The sequence below is a fragment of the Phocoena phocoena genome, chromosome 5 (genome assembly GCF_963924675.1).
Source record: "Phocoena phocoena chromosome 5, mPhoPho1.1, whole genome shotgun sequence".
Lineage (NCBI taxonomy): Eukaryota > Metazoa > Chordata > Mammalia > Artiodactyla > Phocoenidae > Phocoena > Phocoena phocoena.
In genome coordinates, this window is record NC_089223.1 from 32,401,305 (window position 1) to 32,427,300 (window position 25,996).

Consider the following 25,996-nt stretch of genomic DNA (forward strand, 5'->3'; position numbering starts at 1 on the left):
GTAGAAAAACCGAGTTTACTTGGTGTGAAGGATAAAGGTGAGATTGATTTAAAGGCTCATTTAAATTAAAATATTTCAAAAGTAGAGCATGCTTCAGGCATAATTTAATCAAGATTCTGACTCTTTCTCTTGGTTTTGCCTTTTGTGTAATGCCTTTGTCCTCAAGTTGGCTTTCTTCATGGTTCTAAGATGGCTGCCAGCAGTAAGTTGGTTTGTTTGCCTCCCTGTAGCTATACAGTTGACAATCCAGAGGGCAGGAGAGAGTTGTTTCCCACAACCATTGAACAAAAGACCTTGATCTTATCCTGATTCAACACTTGAAATCAACCACTGTGAAGAAGAGCATTCATACAGTGACAGGCTTATACCTGGGGTCGTTGCCTATCCCTCAGCACCAAAACCAGTATTCGGCTTCCCTGGTGGCGCAGTGGTTGAGAGCCCGCCTGCCGATGCAGGGGACGTGGGTTCGTGCCCCGGTCTGGGAAGATCCCACATGCCGCGGAGCGGCTGGACCTGTGAGCCATGGCCGCTGAGCCTGCGCATCCAGAGCCTGTGCTCCGCAACTCTCCCGCCACAACAGTGAGAGGCCTGCGTACCGCAAAAAAAAACCCACAAAAAACGGATTAAACCCTGACAAGAAATGGGCAAGGCAAACATGAAGAAAATTGCAAAACCCTACTGAAGGACATGAAAGAACTCTTAAGTAAATGGAGCAACATATTCATGAATAAGTAAACTCAACTATAAAAGCATCAATTTATGTCATTTATATGTTATGGTAACCAAAATCCCACTAGATTTTTATGGACAACTCTCAAGTTCATGTAGTAGACAAACTACAAGAAACACCAAGGAAGTATTTAAAAAGGAAGAACAATGGGGTAGGATTTTCCCTATCAGATATCAAAATATAATGCTACAGTAATTAAAACTTGCTAGTTGTGTAAGAATGGACAGATAAGTGTAGCAGTACGGAGAAGCCAATTGCATTCCTCGAGATTTACTCAGATGCGTGGAAAACATGTGCATATGAATGTTTATAACAGTTTTATTCATGATTGCCAAAACTTGGAAGCAACCAAGATGTCCTTCAGTAGGTAAATGCATAAAAAAACTGTGGTACATTCAGACAATGGAATATCATTCAATGATTAAAAGAAATAAGCTATCAAGCCGTGAAAAGACATGGAAAAACCTTAAATGCATATTACTAAATGAAAGAAGCCAATCTGAAAAGGTTACATAATGTATGATTCCAACTACATGACATTCTAGAAAGGCAAAACTATATAGATAGTGGTTGCCAGAGGCTGGGGGGAGACAGGCGTGAATAGGCAGAGCACAGAAGATGTTTAGGGCAGTGAAAATATTCTATGATACCATAATGATGAATACATGTCATTATACATTTGTTACAACCCATTGAATGTACAACCCCGAGGGTGAACCCTAATGAAAACTATGGACCTTGGGCGATAGCGATGTGTCAGTATATGTTCATCAGTTGTAACAAATGTACCACTCTGGAGAATTATGATTGGGGGAGCCTGTGTGTATGTGGAGGCAAGGGTTATATGGGAGCTCTCTCTAACTTCCACTCAATTTTGTTGTGAACCTAAAACTGCTCTAAAAAATAAAATTATTTTTTAGAAAATGAAGTAGACCTTAGAAAATATGTTGACATGAAACATAAAGAATAATTCCATGTGTGTTTTGACATGTTCTCCACATTGATCATATCAGTATATGAAGCAAAAGAATTGGGACAAGAAGGATGCTCCCTAAACTTTATAGGGGTCCCTCCCTAGGAGGGGGGTAGTGGTGATGGTGCAGAGGTGGAGAGCAAAGGGGAATTTGTTTAAATACTTCTGTTGTTTGAGTCTTTTAAAACAAAAATGTACTCATTTTAATCTCTTGAAAATATATTCATATATTGCTTATAATGGGAAAATAATTTTTTCTTCAAGTTTTATTGAGATGTAATTGACATACAGCACTGTACAAATTTAAGGTGTACAGCATAATGATTTGATTTACATACGTCATGCTGTGATTACCACAGTAAGTTTAGGGAACATCCATCATTTCATATAGATAAAAAAATTAAAGAAATAGAAAAAAATTTTTCTTTCTTGTCATAACTAGGATTTACTGTCTTAACTTTCATATATAACATATAGCAGTGTTAATTATATTTATCATGTAGTACATTACATCCTTAGTACTTATTTATCTTATATCTGGAAGTTTGTACCTTGTTACTGCCCTCATCCAATCCCCCCAACCCCTGTCTCTGGTAACCACAAATTTGATCTCTTTTTCTGTAAGTTACTATACTTTGTTAGTTCCTATTACACAACATAGTGATTCTGTTTTTCTGTACATTTCAAACTGATCACCATGATAACTCTAGTTATAATACATCACCGTACAAAGATATTACATAATTATTGACTATATTCCCCATGCTGTACATTTCATACCCATGACTCATTTATTCTGCAGTTGGAAATTTTTACCTCTTAATCTCCCTCACCTATTCGTTTCCTCCCCCTACCCCATTTCCCAGGAAAATGATTTTTTAAATAGTAGTTATATATGCTCATAATATAGAAAATTTATAAGTATGTTCCACAATACAGAGGTAACCATTTGTTAAGTTTTGTGCACTTTCTTGCAGTTTTGGGGGGGTTTTGAGGTTTTTTGGTGATAGATAGGCTCTCAAATGTATTGACAGTTTTGTTTCCAGTTTTTTTAAAACTCTGTTCTGTATCTGTGTCATTAAAAGTTCTTTTAAAATGTTTCCTTTGGCTACATAATTGTGACACATCCATACTGTGAAATAATGATTTAACATTTCTCTATTGTTAAGACAATTATATAGCTCCCATCTTTATATATAAATACATCTTTATAGTGTTCATTGTTTCCTTATGATTGATTCCTAAATGGAATATTGCCTTAAAAAATAAATTTTAAAATTGTAGATACACTAATAGGAGTTTCTAAACATATGAAATCTTAAATTATACTACCTTGCTTTTTTGTTATTTTAAGGAAAAACAAGACATAGAACCTTTTTTTTCCATAACATACCGTACGTGAGTTTTGATAAAGCAGTAGACTGTTCTGGTTTCTCTTGCTATTACCTCTTTTCCCCATCCTCTGTTCCTTGACATTCTTTCCCACCTATGAAAACTCTATATTTTTTTCATAATGCTTTGAAATTTTTTTTATTTCTGAAAAGGAGCAAATCAGAATTCCAGTGCAGCCAGCTTGAATCAATCTTCCTGTTCCTCTTCTGAAAAGGCAGTTCCTCCAGGCAGTGAATTAGCTCTTTAGAAAACATTGGCATTATGTTTCTGAATCCTGAGTATCTGTATAGGTGGTCTGGAATGCATTAAAGAGAAGCATTGTGTCAGATCCTTCCTCAAGTCTAAAGATGAAATCTTGTTCTTACTAATTACAAGACATTTTTGTTTTTGTTGCTGCTGCTGTTTTTTCTGAGTTACTTGGCTTTAAAAATTATTATTTGCTTTAGTGAAAGTTGGAAATGGATTTGTTACAGTGTTAATATATATAGTTGGTTCTTGTTTTATGTTACAGAAATGTGTCAAGAGAGTTTGCTCTTTAAAGGAATCCTGTGGTGAATACTTTTCTTAACTATAGAGTATCGCTTCTTTTTCTATTTTTCTAAATGTGGGCTTTTGTATTTCTTTCAGTGACAGAAATATTGAGATATTTTGTTTCTAGTTCAGACTACAGTATTTAGCAATAATTCATTTTTTGCTGATGAACTAGGTAATATTCTCCCATATATTAATATCTTGTGTGTTTTAGTTGGGTTTGTTACTGCAAGAAAACAGGTTTATGTGTAATCCAGTAGTTCTCAAAAGTGTGGTGCCCCTAACCAGAAGCATGTTAGAAATGCAAATTATTAGGCTCTATCCCAGACCTCTACTGTTCAAAACCTGGGAGGTGGAGCCCAGCAACCTGTGTTTTAACAAGCCTTTCAGGTGATTCTGATGTGTGCTAAAGTTCAGAACTTGTGGTTTAGATAATACCTATAGAGTGGCTGAAAATCTCAGCTCTTAATCACTTGAGGCCTGGATTTGGTTTAATTCCAAGGTATGTGTTAGGAGCTATAGCAGTATTCCTTCTAAGCGATATGTAGATGAAAAACTGGTAGCACAGGCTGCCTCACAAGAGTTGCTTTCATTGTTTCCAGTAGTTGAGATTTTAAGAACTAAACAGAGCCAAGAAGCCTTCACTATTGAGTTGAACCAAATTGTTTCAGTACTTAGGATAATTAGCAGAAGCTTCTCATTTGATAACATCATTTAGATTGTGCCTCCCTCCATTACCAAGATACTTAAAATGACGAGTCATGAAATCACATTTAAAATACATAAGGTTATCTTCAGAGTTAAGGAATTCCTGAATTAGCTCTCTTTCAAATGTTTTTAAGTTGTAAATAATTACAAGCAGACATACAATACCGGGGAGACACTTCATTAATAGAGTTAAGATATATGTCCATTAATTATTGGCTAATTTTTACATAGTTCTTCATTTTTTGGGTAACATCTGCCTACTTGGTTATTTTAAAAACATTTGTAATGGAAAAGTGTTATGCTAATGTATGTGTGTGTTTTTTCACTGGAAAATTCTCTACTCCTGAATTCAGATGTTACATGCATTTATTAATTATTTCAGGTGGGTCCTTCAGGGTAGAATATTAACCTTTTAAACAGAGTGTTATAAGTGAGAACCCTTGTTTTAAAGAACAAGGTCTCTTTGCTAAATTTAGGGCTTTAAAGCTTATTTTGGCTCTTAACTCTACAGCAGATTTTTGTTTTTTTAACTTAGGAAGATAATTACTCTCAAGAAGAGGTATAACTGGTTTGGTAGTGGTGTCTTCTTGGCATCACAGATGGATCTTGTTCATGCTATGGATTAGAATCAGGGACTAGAGCCATTAAAGGAAAACTGACAATATTCCCTTTGTGCATATTGAGAAGTGGAACATTTCCCAAAGTCAGGGTAAAGCTACAAACTTTTTGAAGATACTCTTTGTGATTTTTAAGAAAAAAAGGGTATCTAAATATAATTCACCCTCTACATATAACAAGGTCATATAGTGAAAGGTCAGTTTCTTAGAATCAGCCAAAAGAAATTACTCATCCATTTGTTAATTATTTCCCAAATGTTCATAACTCAAGAGTTAGTGAGGAGTGGAATATATTTTTAAAAAGCCCTTACCCAATTAAATGAGTCTAAAATTTCTAACTAGTTTATGTAGCAAAAAATGTGATGGAGAATTTAGTATTGAGAATTTCCTGTGATTATTTATTTAATCTTGGGCCCAGGTGAGATTAATAAAATTGAGATGGGGAGGCAATGTTCTGAAGTTAACCAGTCATTTTTGGTGTGGGCCCAGCCACATGCTAATGAATATTCTGTATCTAAGGTCTCTTTAGGCTGGTATTATTTAATCCTTTTACAATATAACTTACTACTTTCTAAGCTTCGTAAAATGCTTAAACTGCTCACTTTTAACGTATGTAAAACATGCCTAAATTTGGCAACAATCTAATAGATTTTTTCTTCTCTAAGAACTTAGTATACAGTGATGTGTTCATTTTTGACTCTATGTTAGTGAAGCAGGTCACGGTACTACCAGCCTATAAGAAACAGTATAGAGTGTTTCAAACAAGACTTTCGTCAGAAGTGAAATGAAATGTGAAGAGAGAATTTATATAAAACAGATTTTTTTTTAACTTTCAAGTTAAATTTTTAACTAAATAATATACCTCAAGTTATTTGTGATGGGGGCGGGGAACCTAATAAATCAAGACTGTAGAAAAGATTGAAAGCATATTGTATACTTTTTTGTATAGTATAAAAAGAAATATTTTAAACTTTTTTTTTTTTTCAGTCTGCCCTAATGATTCATGGTACTTGGTTTTCTTCAAGTTAGAGAAATTAGTCTTTGACATTTTTGTTATACTGACTTGGGCTGAAGACAAATCTCATTTTGTCTTCTTGATTCATAAACTTTATGTTAAGCAAGTTTATCTTAGCAAACCATTTTATTTGTTTCAATTCTCTAGTTATCTGAGGGAAACCAAAAGCATGCAAACCTGCAGAAAAGCATCGAGAAAGCTAAAATTGGCCGACATGAAACAGTAAGTTTGTATCTGTAGATTCTTTATAATGTCAATTCTAAATAGAAGAATAAAAGCATCGAGCTTCCTGTGAGGAGGATGCTGTTCCCACTAGAAAAGAAGCGAGTCACAGCAAAGGCTGTGAACATTTGACCTGGTAGGATTCCCTAACTGTGAATCTAGATTTATTATTATTGTATTATATTGTGTATAGCAGTGTAGCATAGAAGCATAAACCCTGGAGCCAGACTGCCTGGGTTTGAAAGTCTCCTAAACTCTTTCTTCTCGATTTTCTCAGTTGTAAAATGGGGAATAATAAAATCTATGTCACTGAGTTATTGTGTGATTAAACTAGCTAATATTTGCAAAGCACTTAGAAGAGAGCCTGGCACAAAGTAAGCCTTATATAAATGTTTATGTAAATTTTTAAGAGTCAGCTTTTTAAGTCTTGGCACTGAATAAATTGAAAACTATCGGACTTCCCTGGTGGTGCAGTGGTTAAGAATCTGCCTGCCAATGCAGGGGACATGGATTCAATCCTTGGCCCGGGAAGAGCCCCCATGCCATGAAGCAGCTAAGTCCATGCGCCACACTACTGAGCCTGAGTTCTAGAGCCCCAGAGCCACAACTACTGAGCCCGCGCTCCACGACTACTGAAACCCACATGTCTAGAGCCCATGCTCTGCAACAAGAGAAGCCACTGCAATGAGCACACCACAATGAAGAGCAGCCCCCGCTCGCGGCAACTAGAGGAAGCCCAGGCACAGCAAAAAAGACCCAATGCAGCCATAGATAGATAGATAGATAGATAGATCGATCTAAAAAAAGAAAGAAAACTATCAATACAGTGTTTTCATGGCCTTGTAATATTTCTAAATTATTTACATGAATTTTGACCTACTATTTTATTTTAAAAAGTGTTAGGGGTTTTTAAAAATTCACTTTACTTTTTAGTTTTACCATTATCTCAGGTATGGACTTATGACTTGAAAAAATGTTGAAGATCAATATGAACCTCTAAGCATTTCATCTCAACCTCTATTTGTACAACTTGTGAAAGAGACTCAAAAACTTGTCACATTGTATTGGGTTGGCCAAAAAGTTCGTTTGGGTTTTTCTGTAACATCTTACAGAAAAACCCAAACGAACTTTTTGGCCAACCCAATAGAAAAGAATACATCACAGGTTTACATGGCTTTATGCTTTTCAGAGTTATTTTACATACATTCTTTCATGTGAATAGTCAGGACAGTGACAGATAGGAATTGGAGAATGGTAATTGCTGAAGAATATTTAAGGGAAGGTAAGTTCTGGATATAACCTGAAACTGTTTTATTTCTTCTTCAGTTGACAGCAATTACCACTTCTTTATTTGATCCTGTTTTTTTCCTTTGATTTGGCAATAACTTGTAGAAGCACCTTCAACTAATGGTGACATGTTCATGCCACAAAGTAGTCAGCCAGTCTGCTGAAGGTTACCCAGTCCACTGTAACCACTGAAACTAGGAAAAAAACCTACTAGCAAACCCAGTTGGTACCTACAGCTATCAGAAGATTATAGGAGTTCAGAAAGACTCCTGAGAAAGATGAACTCTTGTGTTCATCCTGTGTTCACTAGTCACGAGTTTTCAGAAATATCTGAAAGCTTTTTCTATCTACTAGATATTATTCATGGTGATGATGATACTGCTGATGATGGTAATGAAGAAAAAGAAATAGCTAACATATATATTCTGCTTACTATGAGCCAGGCAGGTACTGTTCCAAATGCATTTTCTATATTGAATCCTGCCAACAGTCTAAGGAGGTAGCTACTATTACTATATTCATTTTTACATTTGAGGAACTGAAAGCACAAAAAGGTTAAGCAATTTGGCAAAGGTCTTGGTGCGAATAACCAGGCTCCCAACTCAGGGTATCTGGAGAGCTGTCATTGCATCCACACAGATAGTCACCACCCTGCTTCTCCTGTCTTCATTAGCTTTTTCTCCTCTTGCTTTTCATTGTGGAGTATGTATAATTTGGGTGTTAATAGCAAATAGTGATCACCTTATATTGCAGTTAATTTTCAATCTCTCCTACACTATGCTAATGTGGTATACACTAATCATATGTAACAATTTACATTTGGATTAAAATTAAATACGATTAAATTCAGTTTCTCAGTAACAGTCACATTTCACGTACTCAGTATCCCTATGTAGTATCCCTGTGTAGTTTCCTGCATTGGAGAAGACTAATCTAGAACATTTCTGTCATTGCACAGTTCTGTTGGACTCTGCTACTTCAGAGGTCTGTACATGCATTCTGTTATATAACTGCTAGCAAAAGTAGCTTTCTTTACTTGGAACCGAGAAGAATAGCTTAAGGCAAAAGTAGAAAAATACAAGTACAAAAATACAAGCTAGCAAGGAACCTTAAACAAGTCCCATCAGGCAGTTTGAACTCTTATTTGGTTTTGCCTCAGACTTTTCCTATAATTCTGTACCATAACCTTTTTCAGTATTTGGTTTTTATTTGGACTTAATTTTCACACATATGAACTGAATACCGATAGCACTATTACTTCTACCTGTTAGTGAAAACTATGGCTAGAAATTTCAAATGGTGTTTATTGGATCATTTTGTGTAAAAGCTTTATTCTGGTTTAACTTTAAAGGAAAGTGATAGGAGGTCACAAGCTACAGTTCTGTTATTTCTGATATTTTTAAAGGTTAATCATCCTTGAAGTCTGGAAAATTATCTAGAACACTTTCAAGGAAAATTTTATAATGATTGATGTTGCCATAAAATATTACTTACATATATATAGATACAATCTTGCGAAACTACCCAAGAAGTGGTATAATTTTTTTCCTAATGTAATGACAGTCCTCTTTTGAGTTCAGACATAATTGGTAACCTCTAATCTGTTTATGAGCTTCCATTCTACATATTAATTTCCATTCAGTTAACATTTATATAAGATAATTGAGATTGCAGAGAAAAATGAGAATTGAGTTCGTTCTTACACTGTGAATATGTATGTATATGTATATATAATATCGTCAAAACCTAACGCGTATCAGTTATGAGAAAATAAAATGTTTATAAAATGTATAAACTTATGGCATATTGTTTGTCTTAATTGTACATAATGTTATTTTGAATACAGGAAGAGCGAACCTTGCTAGCAAAAGAGCTTTCTTCACTTCGAGACCAAAGGGAACAGCTAAAGGCCGAAGTAGAAAAATACAAAGAATGTGACCCGCAAGTTGTGGAAGAAATACGTAAGTTTGTATTACACCTTGAGGGTTTTTAACTTTGCTAACAAAGATACTTTATACTTCTGGTTGCCTGATAACCATTCTCCACGTATATGAGAAAATAAAACCCTTAATAATATTACTATTGCATTAATATTTGCATTAAGGAACCTTAATGTTAAAGCACTGAACAGTGACAACTTTGAAATTATGAGCATCTCAAGAATAAGGACGGTTGGTGGGGTAGAAGGGTAAAGACATAAAATATAGGCTTAGGAAACTGAGAAGTCAGAGAAGGAGTTAAGTTGGCCTCAAGTACCTTGACTCCGGAAAGAAATCCACCATTATCTTCTAGGAAAAGTAATACCAAAAAATACGAGTTTACAAGCTGCAGAAAAGTAGTCTGTGTGTTGACTTGCCTTTTAAATATTCCAATGATGTTTTTCCTTACTTTTAAAACAGAGTCCCCAAAGCTTCATTTTCAGTATATTTTTTATATTTCTGTAAAGATAGAATTTTGAATATTTGAGGAAATGAAAGATACTGCAGTTAATTGCTTAGAAAAGTATGCATCACTTTTCTCATTTTTCTGTTTTAGCCTGTCTTTTCATTTAAGAAACTTTATCAAGTGAAACATCTAGAAAAACTGATATTATAGTATGTGATTGAAGACTTTGAGAGAAATTGAAAATATTTTTAAATTAACCTGAGAATAGTTTGGTTACAATTAAGTTTGATGGTATTCTTTACAATTAAAAAAAATTTTAAGCAGTTCAATTAGTATAATCTAAAGTTAAACTTAATTTTAGAGACAGGTTCTGCTTTGCAAGACTCCAGGAGATGCCATGCAAGTACATGTAGTCCATGCACGGCCTAGACAATATGTAGTAGCCCTGGTTCAGCTGATTACCCAGGGTGATTTTCAAAGCAAAGTGGAGGCAGAAGAACCCTCTGAGCCAGTCATTTTCTGTGAATTAAGTACTTGGGGAGCTCTTTCGTGCTGCCCATGGATTCATTTCATTTATCATCTTCCCGCAGAAGAAAGTACTAACCGAATGTGCTACAAAATTAAGCACTTTAATCTGTTTTAAAGTTTTAACTAATATCAAGTGACCCTCAGTGAACACAAGCACATCAAAGCAGCAGGAGACAAGTTAGGAGTTCACTACTAGGAAGTGAGGGCTGCTCATGATTCACCTTTAAAAGAAGACACAGACTGCTTGTTTAAGAGGACATCAAATGGTGTGTATCCTATCTAGAGCATTTTCTTGTGAAAGAGCATTTTAAGAACAGTTTTCTTACCAGATTTTTAATACCTTCAGGTGGTTTATTTTCCGGATCAGCATAGCTATGCTCTCCAGCAGTTGATCATGGAAATTCTGTTTTCACAGTAACCAAATATGATCTTTCATTTATCACTTTTACTTGGTTCTACCTTCCTTCCTGATTTTAGTTTTGTGTAATTCTTGGACTTTTTTCTTGAAGTACCAACTCTTTGCTTACCCACCTCATTCCCTTTTCTGTCTAGGGACCCATAGCTCTTAGCCATACCCAGTGAAGGCTTCTGCTTTTTCACTTTGTGGTCCCCATTGTATTGCCACAGCTCTTTCCCTGGGCAGATGACCCTGACTGATACCACCTCCACTTGTGACCTCTCATTTTTTAGTCCTTTTCACAATTTGATGATATCTGTCCACACAGAAATGACTAAAAACTCTTCTTTAGACTTAAAAACTATTCTGAAATATACTGATTGTGATCCTAAGCCAGTGGATCATCTTGAGGTACAGAAAATCACTAGGGATAAAGAATTATGCCAGACTAATTCACGAAGTGGGAAAACTCATTTCAAGCATGTAACTTGAGATGTTGATATTCCTTGTACCTCTGAATCATGCAGCAATTTTGGCAAGTGCATCACCTCTTAGAAAGGTAATAAAACTTGAAGGAAGGCGTTTCAAGTATGTTAAGGATGGTGTGTTTTCTGGAGAGTAGAATAGCATAGTTGAGATAGAAGTTGCAACTATAATTTTATACTGGTTGCCTGAATTCTGCTCTCCATCTTTACCCTTAAATTTAACAGTTTGGTAATTTATTTCTCAACCAAAGGAAAACACACCAATGTGAATGAGTAATAATCAGGGTATGAGGTCTAAGTGAATGAGCAGAAAGTTTTCTGGTTTACAGTGAATTAAGAGACTTTATGTTTCTTCATCAACATCACATTTAGATTATCTTTTAATATTTATGCATCCACATAAGATGGATCTGTATTTGGGCCTTATAGAATTTATAATCATGAATCTATTACACATATGTGAATTTTTGAAATTTTCACATTGTACATTTTTTATCTTAATAGGGGAATGAGAGGATAAGAGTCCTTCCTTCCTTCCTGGCTTTGTGCTATTACTTTTTAATTCCATTAAAAAATCATCTATTTTTATAGAATACATAATTATAGAAAATTACAGCATATTTAATAGACAGTAGATATGTAGAATAATTACATTATTTCATAAGTATATTTTAGATGTGACGGTAGGATTTCTTTTTCTATGGAAAGCTATGGAACTACAATCAGAAGAAAAAACAACTGTCAGAGCCTGTATACCTATAGAAAGGATTTTTAGACTAACTTTAGTTCATACTTTTATACAGTGATGTCCTGTCCTCTGCTTTTAAAATTCAGAACAGCTAACAGAAGTTTATTCAAATGTGGCACTTTGACTTTCAGCCAAGATACAGTAGTAATGTACTGAATTTATCCTCCCACATAAGAACAAAAACAAACATAATATATGGAATAATGATTTTCAAGATACTTGACATCAGACAGCAAAGGGAAGCAATTCCTAGAAAAAGGAAACAAAGTAAGCCTTACAATTGTCCCAGCTTATTTTGTTGAGAGAGTTTCCTGGCTGCAACACAAGGAAGAACAACCTAGGCAGAGACCTACAGACTCCCTGAGTCAAGGAGGTGGAACTGAGAATCAGGGAGACCAACGTGGATAGAGTTCACAGGATACCATACTAGAGAGGAGGGGGTAACACAGAAAGAGAACCTTGGGTATCTAGAGAGGGTTCCTTTCAAGTATTCTGTGCACACATATGAGGAAACTAACCAAAACTGGGGAAAGAACCATCTCAAAGGACTAGAAGAAACAGTGCCAGGCACTCACACAGGACCAGGAATGTGTCTATTCTCACCAGCCAGATTAGAAAAATTTATAATTCACAAGGCATTGAGTAGAGTACTCAAGAAGGTCTTGCTTCAATAGAAGGTAGTAGCCCTAGACTGAGCTCTGCTGTCAACCCCCCTAACAAACCATAAGAGCAAGTCTTGAAGGCAACAAACTACTGTAAAATAACTTAAATGTATTCCAGAACAAAGCTCAATAATATTTATAGGAGTACAAAAATATCTAGCACCCAGGAGGTAAACTTCATAATCTCTGGCATACAATGAAAGATTACCAGGCATGCATAGAAGTAGGAAAAACCTAATTGTTAGTGAGAAGAATAATCCTCCAATCAAACTAACCCAGAATTGACACAGATAGTAGAATTAGAAGACCATAACATTAATAATTATTATAAATGTATTCTATATGTTCAAAAAGTAAAGTAGAGAAAAAAAAAAGTTAAGTAGAAACATTGAAGATATAAAAAAGACCCAAGTCAAACTTTTGGAGATGAACAATACAGTGTCTGAAAAGAAAAATACACTGAATTGGATTAACAACAGACTAAACTTCCACAGAAGAAAAGATTAGTATATTTAAAGACATGGCAACAGAAACTATCCAAAATGAAACTCAGGGAAAAAAAAATTTTCTTAATGAAAAATAGCATCCATGAGATATAAGACAACTTCAGTGACCCCAATATATGTGTAATTAGAGTCCCAAAAGGAGTGTATGTTGGGGATGGGGGCAGGGCAGGGGTGTTTCAGGCCAGAAAAATATCTGAAGAAATACATATCAAAAGAAATAAGGCTAAATTTTTTCCAAATTTGATAAAAACTATAAACCCACAGATTCAAGAAATTTAGATATGTAAGTAGTAAATGGCAGTAATCTCCTTATCGCTAAATCTAGAGAACGTTTTAGGTTTTAACTTGACTCATCCCAAATCCCCTTTCCCCAATGAGATTATTGTTTTTCTTTCTTTATTTATTTTAATTTTTAAAATTGTGGTATAGTTGTTTTACAGTGTTGTTAGGTTCTACTGTATAGCGAAGTGGAGTTCCCTGTGCTATACAGCAGGTTCTCATTAGTTATCTATTTTATACATATTAGTGTATATATGTCAATCCCAATCTCCAAATTCATCCTGCCCACCCTTTCCCCACTTGCTGTCCATATGTTTCTTCTCTATGTCTGTATCTCTGTTTCTGTCTTGCAAACCAGTTCATTTTTCTAAATTCCACATGTATGCATTAATATGCTGTATTTGTTTTTCTCTTTCTGACTTACTTCACTCTGTATGACAGTCTCTAGGTCTATCCACATTTCTACAAATCACCCAATTTCATTCCCTTTTATGGCTGAGTAATATTCCATTGTATATACGTACCATATCTTCTTTATCCACTCTTCTGTCGATGGGCATTTAGGTTGCTTCCGTGACCTGGCTATTGTAAACAGTGCTGCAGTGAACATTGGGGTGCGTGTGTCTTTTTGAATTATGGTTTTCTTTGGGTATATGCCCAGTAGTGGGATTGCAGGGTCATATGGTAATTCTATTTTTAGTTTTTTAAGGAACCTCCAAACTGTTCTCCATAGTGGCTGTATCAATTTACATTCCCACCAGCAGTGCAAGAGGGTTCCCTTTTCTCCACACCCTCTCCAGCGTTTATTGTTTGTAGATTTTTTGATGATGGCCATTCTGACCATTCACCTCATTCTGAGGTGATACCTCATTGTAGTTTTGATTTGCATTTCTCTGATAATTAGTGATGTTGAGCATCTTTTCACGTGCCTCTTGGCCATCTGTATGTCTTCTTTGGAGAAATGTCTACTTAGCTCTTCCACCCATTTTTTATTGGGTTGTTTCTTTTTTTTTTGATATTGAGCTGCATGAGCTATTTGTATATTTTGGAGATTAATCCTTTGTTGATTCGTTTGCAAATATTTTCTCCCATTCTGAGGGTTGTCTTCTCATCTTGTTTATGGTTTTCTTTGCTGTGCAAAAGCTTTTAAGTTTCATTAGGTCCCATTTGTTTATTTTTGTTCTTATTTCCATTACTCTAGGAGATGGGTCAAAAAAGATCTTGCTATGATTTATGTCAAAGAGTGTTCTTCCTATGTTTTCCTATGAGAGTTTTATAGTGTCTGGTCTTACATTTAGCTCTTTCATCCATTTTGAGTTTATTTTTGTGTATTATGTTAAGGAGTGTTCTAATTTCATTATTTTACATGTAGCTGTCCAGTTTTCCCAGCACCACTTATTGAAGAGACTGTCTTTTCTCCATTGTATATCCTTGCCTCTTTTGTCATAGATTAGTTGACCATAGGTGAGTGGGTTTATTTCTGGGCTTTCTATCCTGTTCCATTGATCTATATTTCTGTTTTTGTGCCAGTACCATACTGTCTTGATTACTGTAGCTTTGTAGTATAGTCTGAAGTCAGGGTGTCTGATTCCTCCAGCTCCATTATTTTTTTTTTTTTCCTCAAGGTTGCTTTGGCTATTCGGGGTCTTTTGTGTCTCCATACAAATTTTATGATTTTTTTATTCTAGTTCTGTGAAAAATGCCATTGGTAATTTGATAGGGATTGCACTGAATCTGTAGATTGCTTTGGGTAGTATAGTCATTTTCGCAATATTGATTCTTCCAATCCAAGAACATGGTATATCTCTCCATCTGTTTGTGTCATCTTTGATTTCTTTCATCAGTGTCTCATAGTTTTCTTATACAGGTCTTTTATACCTCTGTAGGTAGGTTTATTCCTAGGTATTTTATTCTTTTTGTTACAATGGTGAATGGGATTGTTTCCTTAATTTCTCTTTCTGATCTTCTGTTGTTAGAGTATAAAAATGCAAGAGATTTCCGTGCATTAATTTTGTATCCTGCAACTTTACTAAATTCATTGATTACCCCTACTAATTTTCTGGTGGCATCTTTAGGATTTTCAATGTATAGTATCATGTCATCTGCAAACAGTGACCATTTTACTTCTTTTCCAATTTGTATTCCTTTTATTTCTTTTTCTTCTCTGATTGCCGTGGCTAAGACTTTCAAAACTATGTTGAATAATAGTGGTGAGAGTGGATATCCTTGTCTTGTTCCTGATCTTAGAGGAAATGCTTTCAGTTTTTCATCATTGTGAATGATGTTTGCTGTGTGTTTGTTGTATATGGCCTTTTTTATGTTGAGGTAGGTTCCCCCTATGCCCACTTTCTGGAGAGTTTTTATCATAAATCGGTTTTGAATTTTGTCATAAGCTTTTTCTGCATCTATTGAGATGATCAAATGGTTTTTATTCTTCAGTTTGTTAATATGTTGTATCCCATTGATTATTTGCATATATCAAAGAATCCTTGCATCCCTGGGATAAATCCCACTTGATCATGGTGTATGATCCTTTTAATGTGTTGTTAGATTGTGTTTGCTAGTATTTTGATGACGATTTTTTCATCTATATTCATCAGTAATATTGGTCTGTAATTTTCTTTTTTGTAGTAGCTTTGTCTGGTTTCGGTATCAGGGTGATGGTGGCCTCGTAGAATGCGTTTGGGAGTGTTCCTTCCTCTGCAATGTTTTTGGAAGCGTTTGAGAAGGATGGGTGTTAGCTCTTCTCTAAATGTCTGATAGAATTCACCTGTGAAGCCATCTGGTCCTTGACTTGTTGGAAGATTTTTAATCACAATTTCAATTTCATTACTTGTGATTGGTCTGTTTGTATTTTCTCTTTCATCCTGGTTCAGTCTTGGAAGGTTATACCTTTCTAAGAATTTGTCCATTTCTTCCAGGTTGTCCATTTTGTTGGCATATAGTTGCTTGTAGTAATCTCTTATGATCCTTTGTATTTCTGCAGTGTCTGTTGTAACATCTCCTTTCTCATTTCTAATTTTATTGATTTGAGTCTTCTCCCTTTTTTTCTTGATGAGTCTGGCTAAACGTTTATCGTTTATCTACTCAGAGAATCTGCTTTTAGTTTTATTGATCTTTACTGTTGTTTTCTTTTCTTCTATTTCGTTTATTTGAGATTTTTCTTGCTTTTTGAGGTAGGTTTGTATTGCTATAAACTTCCCTCTTAGAACTGCTTTTGCTGCATCCCATAGGTCTGAGGTCGTTGTGTTTCATTGTCATTTGCTTCTAGGTATTTTTTGACTTCCTGTTTGATTTCTTCAGTGATTATTTAGTATTGGTTATTTAGTAGCATGTTGTGTTGCTCCCATGTGTTTGTGTTTTTTACAGTTTTCTGTTCTGTAATTGATTTTTTTTTTTTTTGGCTGCATTGGGTCTTTGTTGCTGCACATGGCCTTTCTCTAGCTGCAGCAAGCAGAGGCTACTCTTCATTGCAGCGCGCGGGCTTCTCATTGTGGTGGCTTCTCTTGTGGCAGAGCACAGGCTCTAGGCATGGGAACTTCAGTAGTTCTTGCACACGGTTCAGTAGTTGTGGCTCACGAGCTCTAGAGCACAGACTCAGTAGTTGTGGTGCACAGGCTTAGTTGCTCCGCAGCATGTGAGATCTTCCCAAATCCGTGTCCCCTGCCCTGGCAGGCGGATTCCTAACCACTGCACTACCAGGGAAGTCCCTGTAATTGATTTCTAATCTCATAACGCTGTGGTCGGAAAAGATGCTTCATACGATTTCAGTTTTCTTAAATTTACTGAGGCTTGATTTGTGACCCGAGATATGATCTATCCTGGAGAGTGTTCCGTGAGCACTTGAGAAGAAAGTGTATTCTGTTGTTTTTGGATGGAATGTCCTATAAATATCAAGTAAGTCCATCTTGTTTCATGTATCATTTAAAGCTGTGTTTCCTTATTTATTTTCATTTTGGATGAGCTGTCCGTTGGTGAAAGTGGGGTGTTCAAGTCCCCTACTATGATTGTGTTATTGTCAATTTCCTCTTTTATGGCTGTTAGTATTTGCCTTATGTATTGAGGTGCTCCTATGTTGGGTGCATAAATATTTACAATTGTTATATCTTCTTCTTGGATTGATCCCCTGATCATTATGTAGTGTCCTTTGTCTCTTGTAATAGTCTTTGTTTTAAAGTCTATTTTATCTGATATGAGTATTGCTACTCCAGCTTTCTTTTTTTTTTTAAAGATGTTGGGGGTAGGAGTTTATTAATTAATTAATTTATTTTTGCTGTGTTGGGTCTTTGTTTCTGTGCGAGGGCTTTCTCTAGTTGTGGCACGCAGGGGCCACTCTTCATCACAGTGTGCGGGCCTCTCACCATCATGGCCTCTCTTGTTGTGGAGCACAGGCTCCAGACGTGCAGGCTCAGTAGCTGTGGCTCACGGGCCCAGTTGCCCCGCGGCATGTGGGACCCTCCCGGATCTGGGCTCAAACCCGTGTTCCCTGCATTAGCAGGCAGACTCTCAACCACTGCGCCACCAGGGAAGCCCCCAGCTTTCTTTTGATTTCCATTTGCATAGAATATATTTTTCTATCCCCTCAATTTAAGTCTGTATGTGTCCCTGGGTCTGGAGTGGGTCTCTTATAGACAGCATGTATATGGGTCTTGTTTTGTATCCATTCAGCCAGTCTGTGTCTTTTGGTTGGAGCATTTAATCCATTCACATCTTTACTATCATTACTCTGAATTATTGATATGTATGTTCTTATTACCATTTTCTTAATTGTTTTGGATTTGTTTTTTTTTTTTTTTTTTTTTGCGGTACGCGGGCCTCTCATTGTTGTGGCCTCTCTCTTTGCGGAGCACAGGCTCCGGACGCGCAGGCTCAGCGGCCATGGCTCACGGGCCTAGCCGCTCCGCGGCATGTGGGATCTTCCCGGACCAGGGCACGAACCCGCGTCCCCTGCATCGGCAGGCGGACTCTCAACCACTGCGCCACCAGGGAAGCCCTGGATTTGTTTTTGTAGGTCTTTTTCTTCTCTTGTGTTTCCCGCTTAGAGAAATTCCTTTAACATTTGTTGTACAGCTCGTTTGCTGGTGCTGAATTCTCTTAGCTTTTGCTTGTCTGTAAAGCTTTTGATTTCTCTGTCGAACCTGAATGAGATCCTGGCTAGGTAGAGTAATCTTGGTTGTAGTTTTTTCCCTTTCATCACTTTAAATATATCCTGCAACTCCCTTCTGGCCTGCAGAGTTTCTGCTGAAAAATAGCTCATAACCTTATGGGGATTCCCTTGTATGTTATTTGTTGCTTTTCCCTTGCTGCTTTTAGTGTTTTCTTCTTTGTATTTAATTTTTCTTTTTTTAAGTTTTTGACTGCGTTGGGTCTTCGTTACTGTGCGCAGGCTTTTCTCTAGTTATGGCGAGCAGGGCCTACTCTTTGTTGCGGTGCGAGGGCTTCTCATTGTGGTGGCTTCTGTTGTTGTGGAGCATGGTCTCTAGGTGCATGGACTTCAGTAGTTGTGGCTTGCAGGCTCTGGAGTGCAGGCTTAGTAGTTGTGGCACATGGGCTTAGCTGCTCCACGCCATGTGGGATCTTCCCCGACCAGGGCTCAATCCCGTGTCCCCTGCATTGGCAGGTGGATTCTTAATCACTGTGCCACCAGGGAAGTCGTGTATTTAATTTTTGATAGTTTGATTAATATGTGTCTCGGCATGTTTCTCCTTGTGTTTATCCTGTGTGGGACGCTCTGCGCTTCCTGGACTTGATTGACTATTTCCTTTCCCATGTTAGGGAAGTGTTCAACTATAATCTCATCAAATATTTTCTCAGATCCTTTCTTTTTCTCTTCTTCATCTGGGACCCCTGTCATTCGAATCTTGGTGCCTTTAATGTTGTCCTAGAAGTCTCTGAGACTGTCCTCAATGCTTTTCATTGTTTTTTCTTTATTCTGCTACATGGCAGTTATTTCCACCATTCTATCTTCCAGCTCACTTATCCATTCTTCTGCCTCAGTTATTCTGCTATTGATTCCTTCTAGAGTATTTTTAATTTTTGTTACTGTGTTGTTCATCACTGTTTTTTTTGCTCTTTAGTTCTTCTAGGTCTTTGTTAAATGTTTCTTGTATTTTCTTCATTTTATTTCTGAGATTTTGGATCATCTTTACTATCATTACTCTGAATTCTTTTTCAGATAGACTGCCTATTTCCTCTTCATTTGTTTGGTCTTTTGGGTTTTTACTTCGCTCCTTCATTTGCAGTATATTTCTCTGTCTTCTCATTTTGTTTAACGTACTGTGTTTGGGTTCTCCTTTCCTCAGTCTGCAGTGTCATAGTTCCTCTTACTTCTAGTGTCTGCCCCCAGTGGGTGAGGTTGGTCCAGTGGCTTGTGTAGGCTTCCTAGTGCTGGAGACTGGTGCCTGCATTCTGATGGGTGGAGCTGGATTTTGTCCCTCTGGTGGGCAGTGATGCATCTGGTTGTGTGTTTTGGTGTGTCTGTAAGCTTATTATGATTTTAGGCAGCCTGTCTACTAATTGGTGGGGTTGTGTTCCTGTCTTGCTAGTTTTTTGGCATGAGGCATCCAGCACTGGAGCTTGCTGGCTGTTGGGTGGAGCCAGGTCTTAGTGTTGAGATGGAGACCACTGGGAGAACTCTCACCGATTAATATTCCGAGGTGCCGGGAGTTCTCTGGTGGTCCAACATCCTAGACTCAGCTCTCCAACCTCTTAGGCTCAGGCCCACCCCCTGGCTGGAGTAACAAAACTCTGCAAGCCTCAAGGCACAGAGGAAAAGGGAAAAAAAGAAAGAAAAGAAAATGAACAGAGAAATAAAACCCCAATACAAATGGTAAAAGAAAAACCAAACAGACGAAAACACACAAATAAACACACACACACACACACACACACACACACACTCACAAGAAAGAAAAAGAGAGAAAACAAAAAAAAGAAGAGAGGGCTTCCCTGGTGGCGCAGTGGTTGAGAGTCCGCCTGCCGATGCAGAGGACGCGGGTTCGTGCCCCGGTCCGGGAGGATCCCGCGTGCCGCGGAGCGGCTGGGCCCGTGAGCTATGCCCGCTGAGCCTGCGCGTCCGGAGCCTGTGCTCCGCAACGGGAGAGGCCACAACAGTGAGAGGCCCACGTACCGCAAAAAAAAAAAAAAAAAAAAAAAGAGAACAAGCAAACAAATAAATGAACCCCAAAACAAAAACAAACACTAAAACTAAACTAACAAAAACCAAAAACAAATCAAAAGCAGAAGCAAGCTAAAAAAAGGCAAAGAAAGCATAAAACACACAAAACAAGAAAAAGATAAAAACGAAAGAAGAAAGCAAAAGGAAGAAACACAAAACAGCAAAAAAATAGAAAATATAGTTAAAAAGAAGAAAAATAAAGCAAAACAAGGGGAAAAAACAAAGGCAAGGGAAAAAACACAATATAATGAGAAAGTAAAGTAGAAATAGAAAAAAATGTTTAATATTAAAAATAAAAGGATAAAAAAGTAAGGAAAAAGTAAATAAAAATTAAAAGAAAAATTGAAAAAAAGAAAAACAGAAGAAAACGAAGAAAATAATAATATTTTCCTGGACCTTCAGGTGTCAGTGTCCTGCCCCCACAGTGAGCCACAGCCAATCCCTGCCTGCCCAGGATGTCCCCAGTACTTCTAGGTCAGTCCCTGGACCTGCTGTGGGCACTGTGGGGCCAGTTCAGACTCTGATCTGGCATGACTCCCGTGTGTACTTGCCCCCAAACTCCACACTTACCCCTAGAGTCTGCAGCCTTAATTGTGGGAACACTCCTTGTCTATTCATATATTCCACAGATGCAGGGTTTACCAAGGCGACTGTGGGGATTTAATCCGCTGCTCCTCTGGCTGCAAGGGCATATTTCCCTCTCTCTTTGGTCACACTGCCCCTGGAGTTCAGCTTTGGTTTTGGCCCCACATCTGTGTGTGGGCCACCTGCAGGCGTCTGTTCCCCACCCAGGCAAGAGGAAGCGAAGCATCAGCTGATTAGGGCTCACTTGCTCACTCAGGCCTGGGGAAGGGAGGGATACAGCCATCACCATTGGGATGTGTGGGAAGTGCCTGTGGCAGCAGAGGCCAGCAGGAAGTTTGCAACAGCCTGAGGCTCTTGCAAACCTGAGCCTGAGCACAACACCATGCGCTCTCTTGGGGAGGTTGGCCTCAGATCACGGGATCCTCAGCAGCAGTGGGCTGCACAGGCTCCCAGGAATGTGTGGGCAGTGCACTTGCTCACAGAACCCTTGGTGGCAGCAGCAGCAGTAGCCATTGTGCCTGCTTCTGGGGTCCGAAATAACAGCTACAGCCCACTCCCGCCCCTGGAGCTTGTGTAGGCAGTTTCCTGCCATCTGAGCACATGGAGCAAGAAGCTTCTATTTCAGGCCTGCCCCTCTCCTTGTGCACCCCACAACAATGGTCCCTTGCGTCTCTGGCAGACCCAGGCTTCTTCCCAGACTCCCTCAGCTGTGGCACACTAGCCCCTTCGGGCTGTCTTCACACAGCCAATGCCAGTCCTCTCCCTGGGGTCTGACCTCTGAAGCCCAAGCCTCTGTGTCCAGCCCCTACACCACCCCAGTGGGCAGACAAGTGTTTCAGGCTGGGGAGTTCTGGTTGGCACTGATCCTCTGTGCGGGATTCTCCGCTTTGCGCTCTTCACCCCTCCCTGTTGCTGTGTTCTCCTCTGTGGCTCCAAAGCTTCCCCCCCCAGCCAGTCCCCGTCTCCGCCAGTGAAGGAGCTTCCTAGCATGTGGAAACTTTTCCTCCTTCACAGCTCCCTCCCAGAGGCGCAGGTCCCGTCCCTATTTTTTTGTCTCTGTTTTTTTTTTCTTTTGCCCTACCCAGGTACGTGGGAAGTTTCTTGCCTTTTGGGAAGTCTGAGGTCTTCTGCCAGCATTCAGTAGGTGTTCAGTAGGAGTTGTTTCACGTGTAGATGTATTTGTGGGGAGGAAGGTGATCTCTACGTCTTACTCATTGCCATCTTGAAGGTTCCCCCCAAGATTATTGTTTTTAAAATGTGCTTTTTGATAATGATGGGCTTCATAAGATTTGGCCATGTGTTATTGGAGAACAGATTATACTAGATTAAAGGATTATGAGTTTCACAAATTTAATAGGATTGGGTTCTTAATAACATGGCTATAGTACCCAAATTATAATAATCAGGCTTATCTCTAAGTCTATCATCGCTTATTTTGAAACAAGTTTTCTGCTGATAATAGCTGTAACCCTTATGTTCATGTAGATAGAGCTATGTATTATCTCTTATTTCTCAATAATTCCTGCAGGAAATATTTATATTTCATCATGCCAATTGAATTATTGATATCACTAAACAACTATTAACAAGATTAGTTGCAAATATCCAAGAAATGAGAAGTAAAAGCAATAATGAATTTTTATTTTAGCTACTCTGAACATAGGAATTTTAAGTGAGAACAGATAAAATAAGTTGTAGTAAAAACTGAGTTCTCACAATAAAGGGTTTGGAAAGTAAATCTTAGGAGTACTTAAGAGATTTTCTTAGAAATAAATGCCCAGATGACAATGAAAATGGTGGAGTGAGGACCTTTGAAAATGTACACTTCCATTAAAGCTGGCAAATATTGTTACAACTTTTCCAGAATTTTAGAAACTAAATGAAGAATTGCCTGTTCAAGAAAAATGGTCTGATCTCTGCATGAAGGGCAAGCTTTGTGGTGTTTAACTTGCTCTATTCTCCTCTTCTACTCTCCAGCTCAACAATAATCTTGAAAAATAACGGCCCTGCCTTCTTGGTATCAAGGGAATAGAATGGACCTGGAGCTCTTTAAGACCTTCACTCCAAAGAATTTTCATTATTTGGCGTCTTTGGTGCTTCCCTAAAAGCCACCAATAGAAAGGATTGGGTTTTTTTTTTGACATGACTTGGAGTATGCCCATCACTAACAGCGTCTTCCTGGGGCGCATTTGTCTAAAACAATTACAGGCAAGAGTTTTAACTTCATAGCTGTCTTGGGTAATGAGTAACAGTTAAGGAAAAGAGTAGACTAACCATAACGTTTAAAAGGAGAGGCCAAAAGAGATGTTCATAGGTGCCTTGAAATCAGCATATTCCTGGAAATCTAGAATGCCACATGCACACCTTGGGCTGTGCACATTCTCAGAAAAGACCTGAGATGGTCCTAATCTCCCACTGCTAGCTGACCTTGGCACTCTGTACAGAAGTGGAGGCTAAAGCAGAGTTGTAAATTGCCTGAGTATTGTTGAAACCTGCCCCAGCACACACACACAGACTCTCAGCAAAGACTTGAAGATTTAGTCCAGGTGTTTAAGGAAATCTCTGTTCAATCATTGGCTGATCAGTAAGCAAACTGACTAGAGACTTCAGTAGCCACACATAACAAAGAATATAGACTTTACAGAATTAGTTCAGAGAAATCACTAAATTATCATTAACTACAGGTAGCAGCAACAGCAGCCCTGGGAAGGTGGGAAGAATCTGATTTCCAGAGTTGCAACATTATATTAATTTAAATGTCCAGTTTTCAACAAAATGTTGCAAGACATGAAAAGAAACAAGAAAATATGGCTCATGCATGATTTTATACTTTAAATCAGCTATTTTAAATATGTTAAAAGAGCTAAAGAAAAATATGTCTAAGGAACTAAAGGAAAGTCTGAGAATGATATCTCACCAAATACAGTAAGTCCCCTACATACGAACAAGTTCTGTTCTGAGAGCACGTTCGTAAGTCCAGTTTGGTCTAAGTCCAACAAAGTTAGCCTAGGTACCCAACTAACACTATCGGCTATAAAGTACTGTACTGTAATAGGTTTATAATACTTTTAACACAAATAATACATAAAAAACAAACACAAAAACTACAACATTTTTAATCTTACAGTACTTGAAAAGTTCAGTAGTACAGTACAACAGCTGGCATACAGGGGCTGGCATCAAGTGAACAGGCAAGAAGAGTTACTGACTGGAGGAGGGAGAGGACGTGGGAGATGGTAGAGCTGAAGGATCGTTAGCAATAGGAGACGGAGGGCAAGCTGCAATTTCACTCACGCCTGAAGTTGATGGCACAGAATCTGGTTCCTTGCTGGATTCAATTCTGTCTACCCTCTTGAAAAAGCGATCCAGTGATGTCTGGGTCATAGCTATTTTTTTCTCATCATAGGTGACACAGTAGCACTGGATTGGATTCTGAATGGCTGCTTTAACATTCGGGTCCTGTGCCTCAAAAACTAACAGTGCCTCCTCAAATAAAGAAAATCCCCTTGCCATATCCTGCGTCATGAATCTCTACAGTTCTTCAGTTACTTCTTCTTCCTCTTGTCTCTCTTCATCCTTTCTCTGGGCCTCCAATTCCATCTTTTTGCCTCATTCCACTCTCTCAATTATTTTCACTATTGTTTCCATTGTTAACGCTTGGCAGTTCTTAGCTGTACCAGCTACATCACTGCTGCTCTTACGCTTGCTTCTGGGCATCCTTTGCTTGAAATAAAGATACTGTACTATTTTACTCTATATAGTACTGTAAGTAAAGTACACAAAAGCACAACCACTTGTAGAGGATGCATGCACGTGACAGTGTACGCCAGATATGTGAACTAACTTACTTGATTGGACATGCAAACACATGTTCGCATCTTTGAAAGTTCACAACTTGAAGTTTCATATGTAGGGGGTTTACTGTAGAGAATATCAATAAAGAGGTAGAAATTATTAAGAAGGAACCAAATAGAAATTCTGGAGCTGAAAACTATAGTAATTAAGTAAAACATTCACTGGAAGGATTAACAGCAGATTTTAGCAGGCAGAAGAAAGAATCAGTAACTTGAAGATAGTTCAATAGAGATAATCCAATCTGAGGAACAGAAATCAAAAAGAGTGAAGAAACTTTAACAGAGTCTCAGAGACCTGTGGTATGGCATCAGGAATGCCAACATACTCACAATGGTAGTCCCAGAAAGTGATGAGAGAGAAAGGGCCAAAAGAATAAGGCTGAAAATGTCCCAAATATGATGAAAAACATTAATTTACACATCCAAAAAGCTTAATAAACTCCAATTAGGACAACATCAAAGAGATCCACACATAGGCTTACCATAATCAAATTGTCAGAAGATAAACAGAAGCTTGAAAGCAATAAGAAAGAAGCAACTCATCATATATAAGGGATCTTCAGTCAGATTAACAGCTTTTTTCTTATTAGAAGCCATAGAAGCCAGAGACATTGAGATGACATATTCAAAGTGCTGCAAGAAAAAACTGTCAACTGAGAATTCTATATACAGAAGTATTTTCCTTCAAAAATGAAAGGCAAAGTAAGATAGTCTGAGGTAAATAAGTGAAAGAGTTTGTCATTAGCAGACCTGCCCTTAAAAAAAAAAAAATGGAAGTCCTTCTCATTGGAGTGAAAGCACACTAGACAGTAACTTGATCAAGACGAAGCGATAAAATAGATTTACATAGGTAAATCTGAAGGACAGTATGTGTGTATTTTTGTTTGTATCTGTTATGTTCTATCTGATTTAAAT

The 25,996-nt window shown here is 37.8% G+C and overlaps 1 protein-coding gene across 1 annotated transcript in view; it reads left to right on the forward strand.

The window, feature by feature from the left end:
• The window catches only part of MND1 (meiotic nuclear divisions 1), an 83,854-nt gene that overhangs the window by 45,993 nt on the left and 11,865 nt on the right, over positions 1 to 25,996 (forward strand). The window contains exons 5-6 of the mRNA XM_065878131.1: positions 6,114 to 6,188; positions 9,322 to 9,436. Coding sequence (XP_065734203.1) covers positions 6,114 to 6,188; positions 9,322 to 9,436 — 190 coding nt within the window. The remainder of the gene's footprint in view (positions 1 to 6,113; positions 6,189 to 9,321; positions 9,437 to 25,996) is intronic.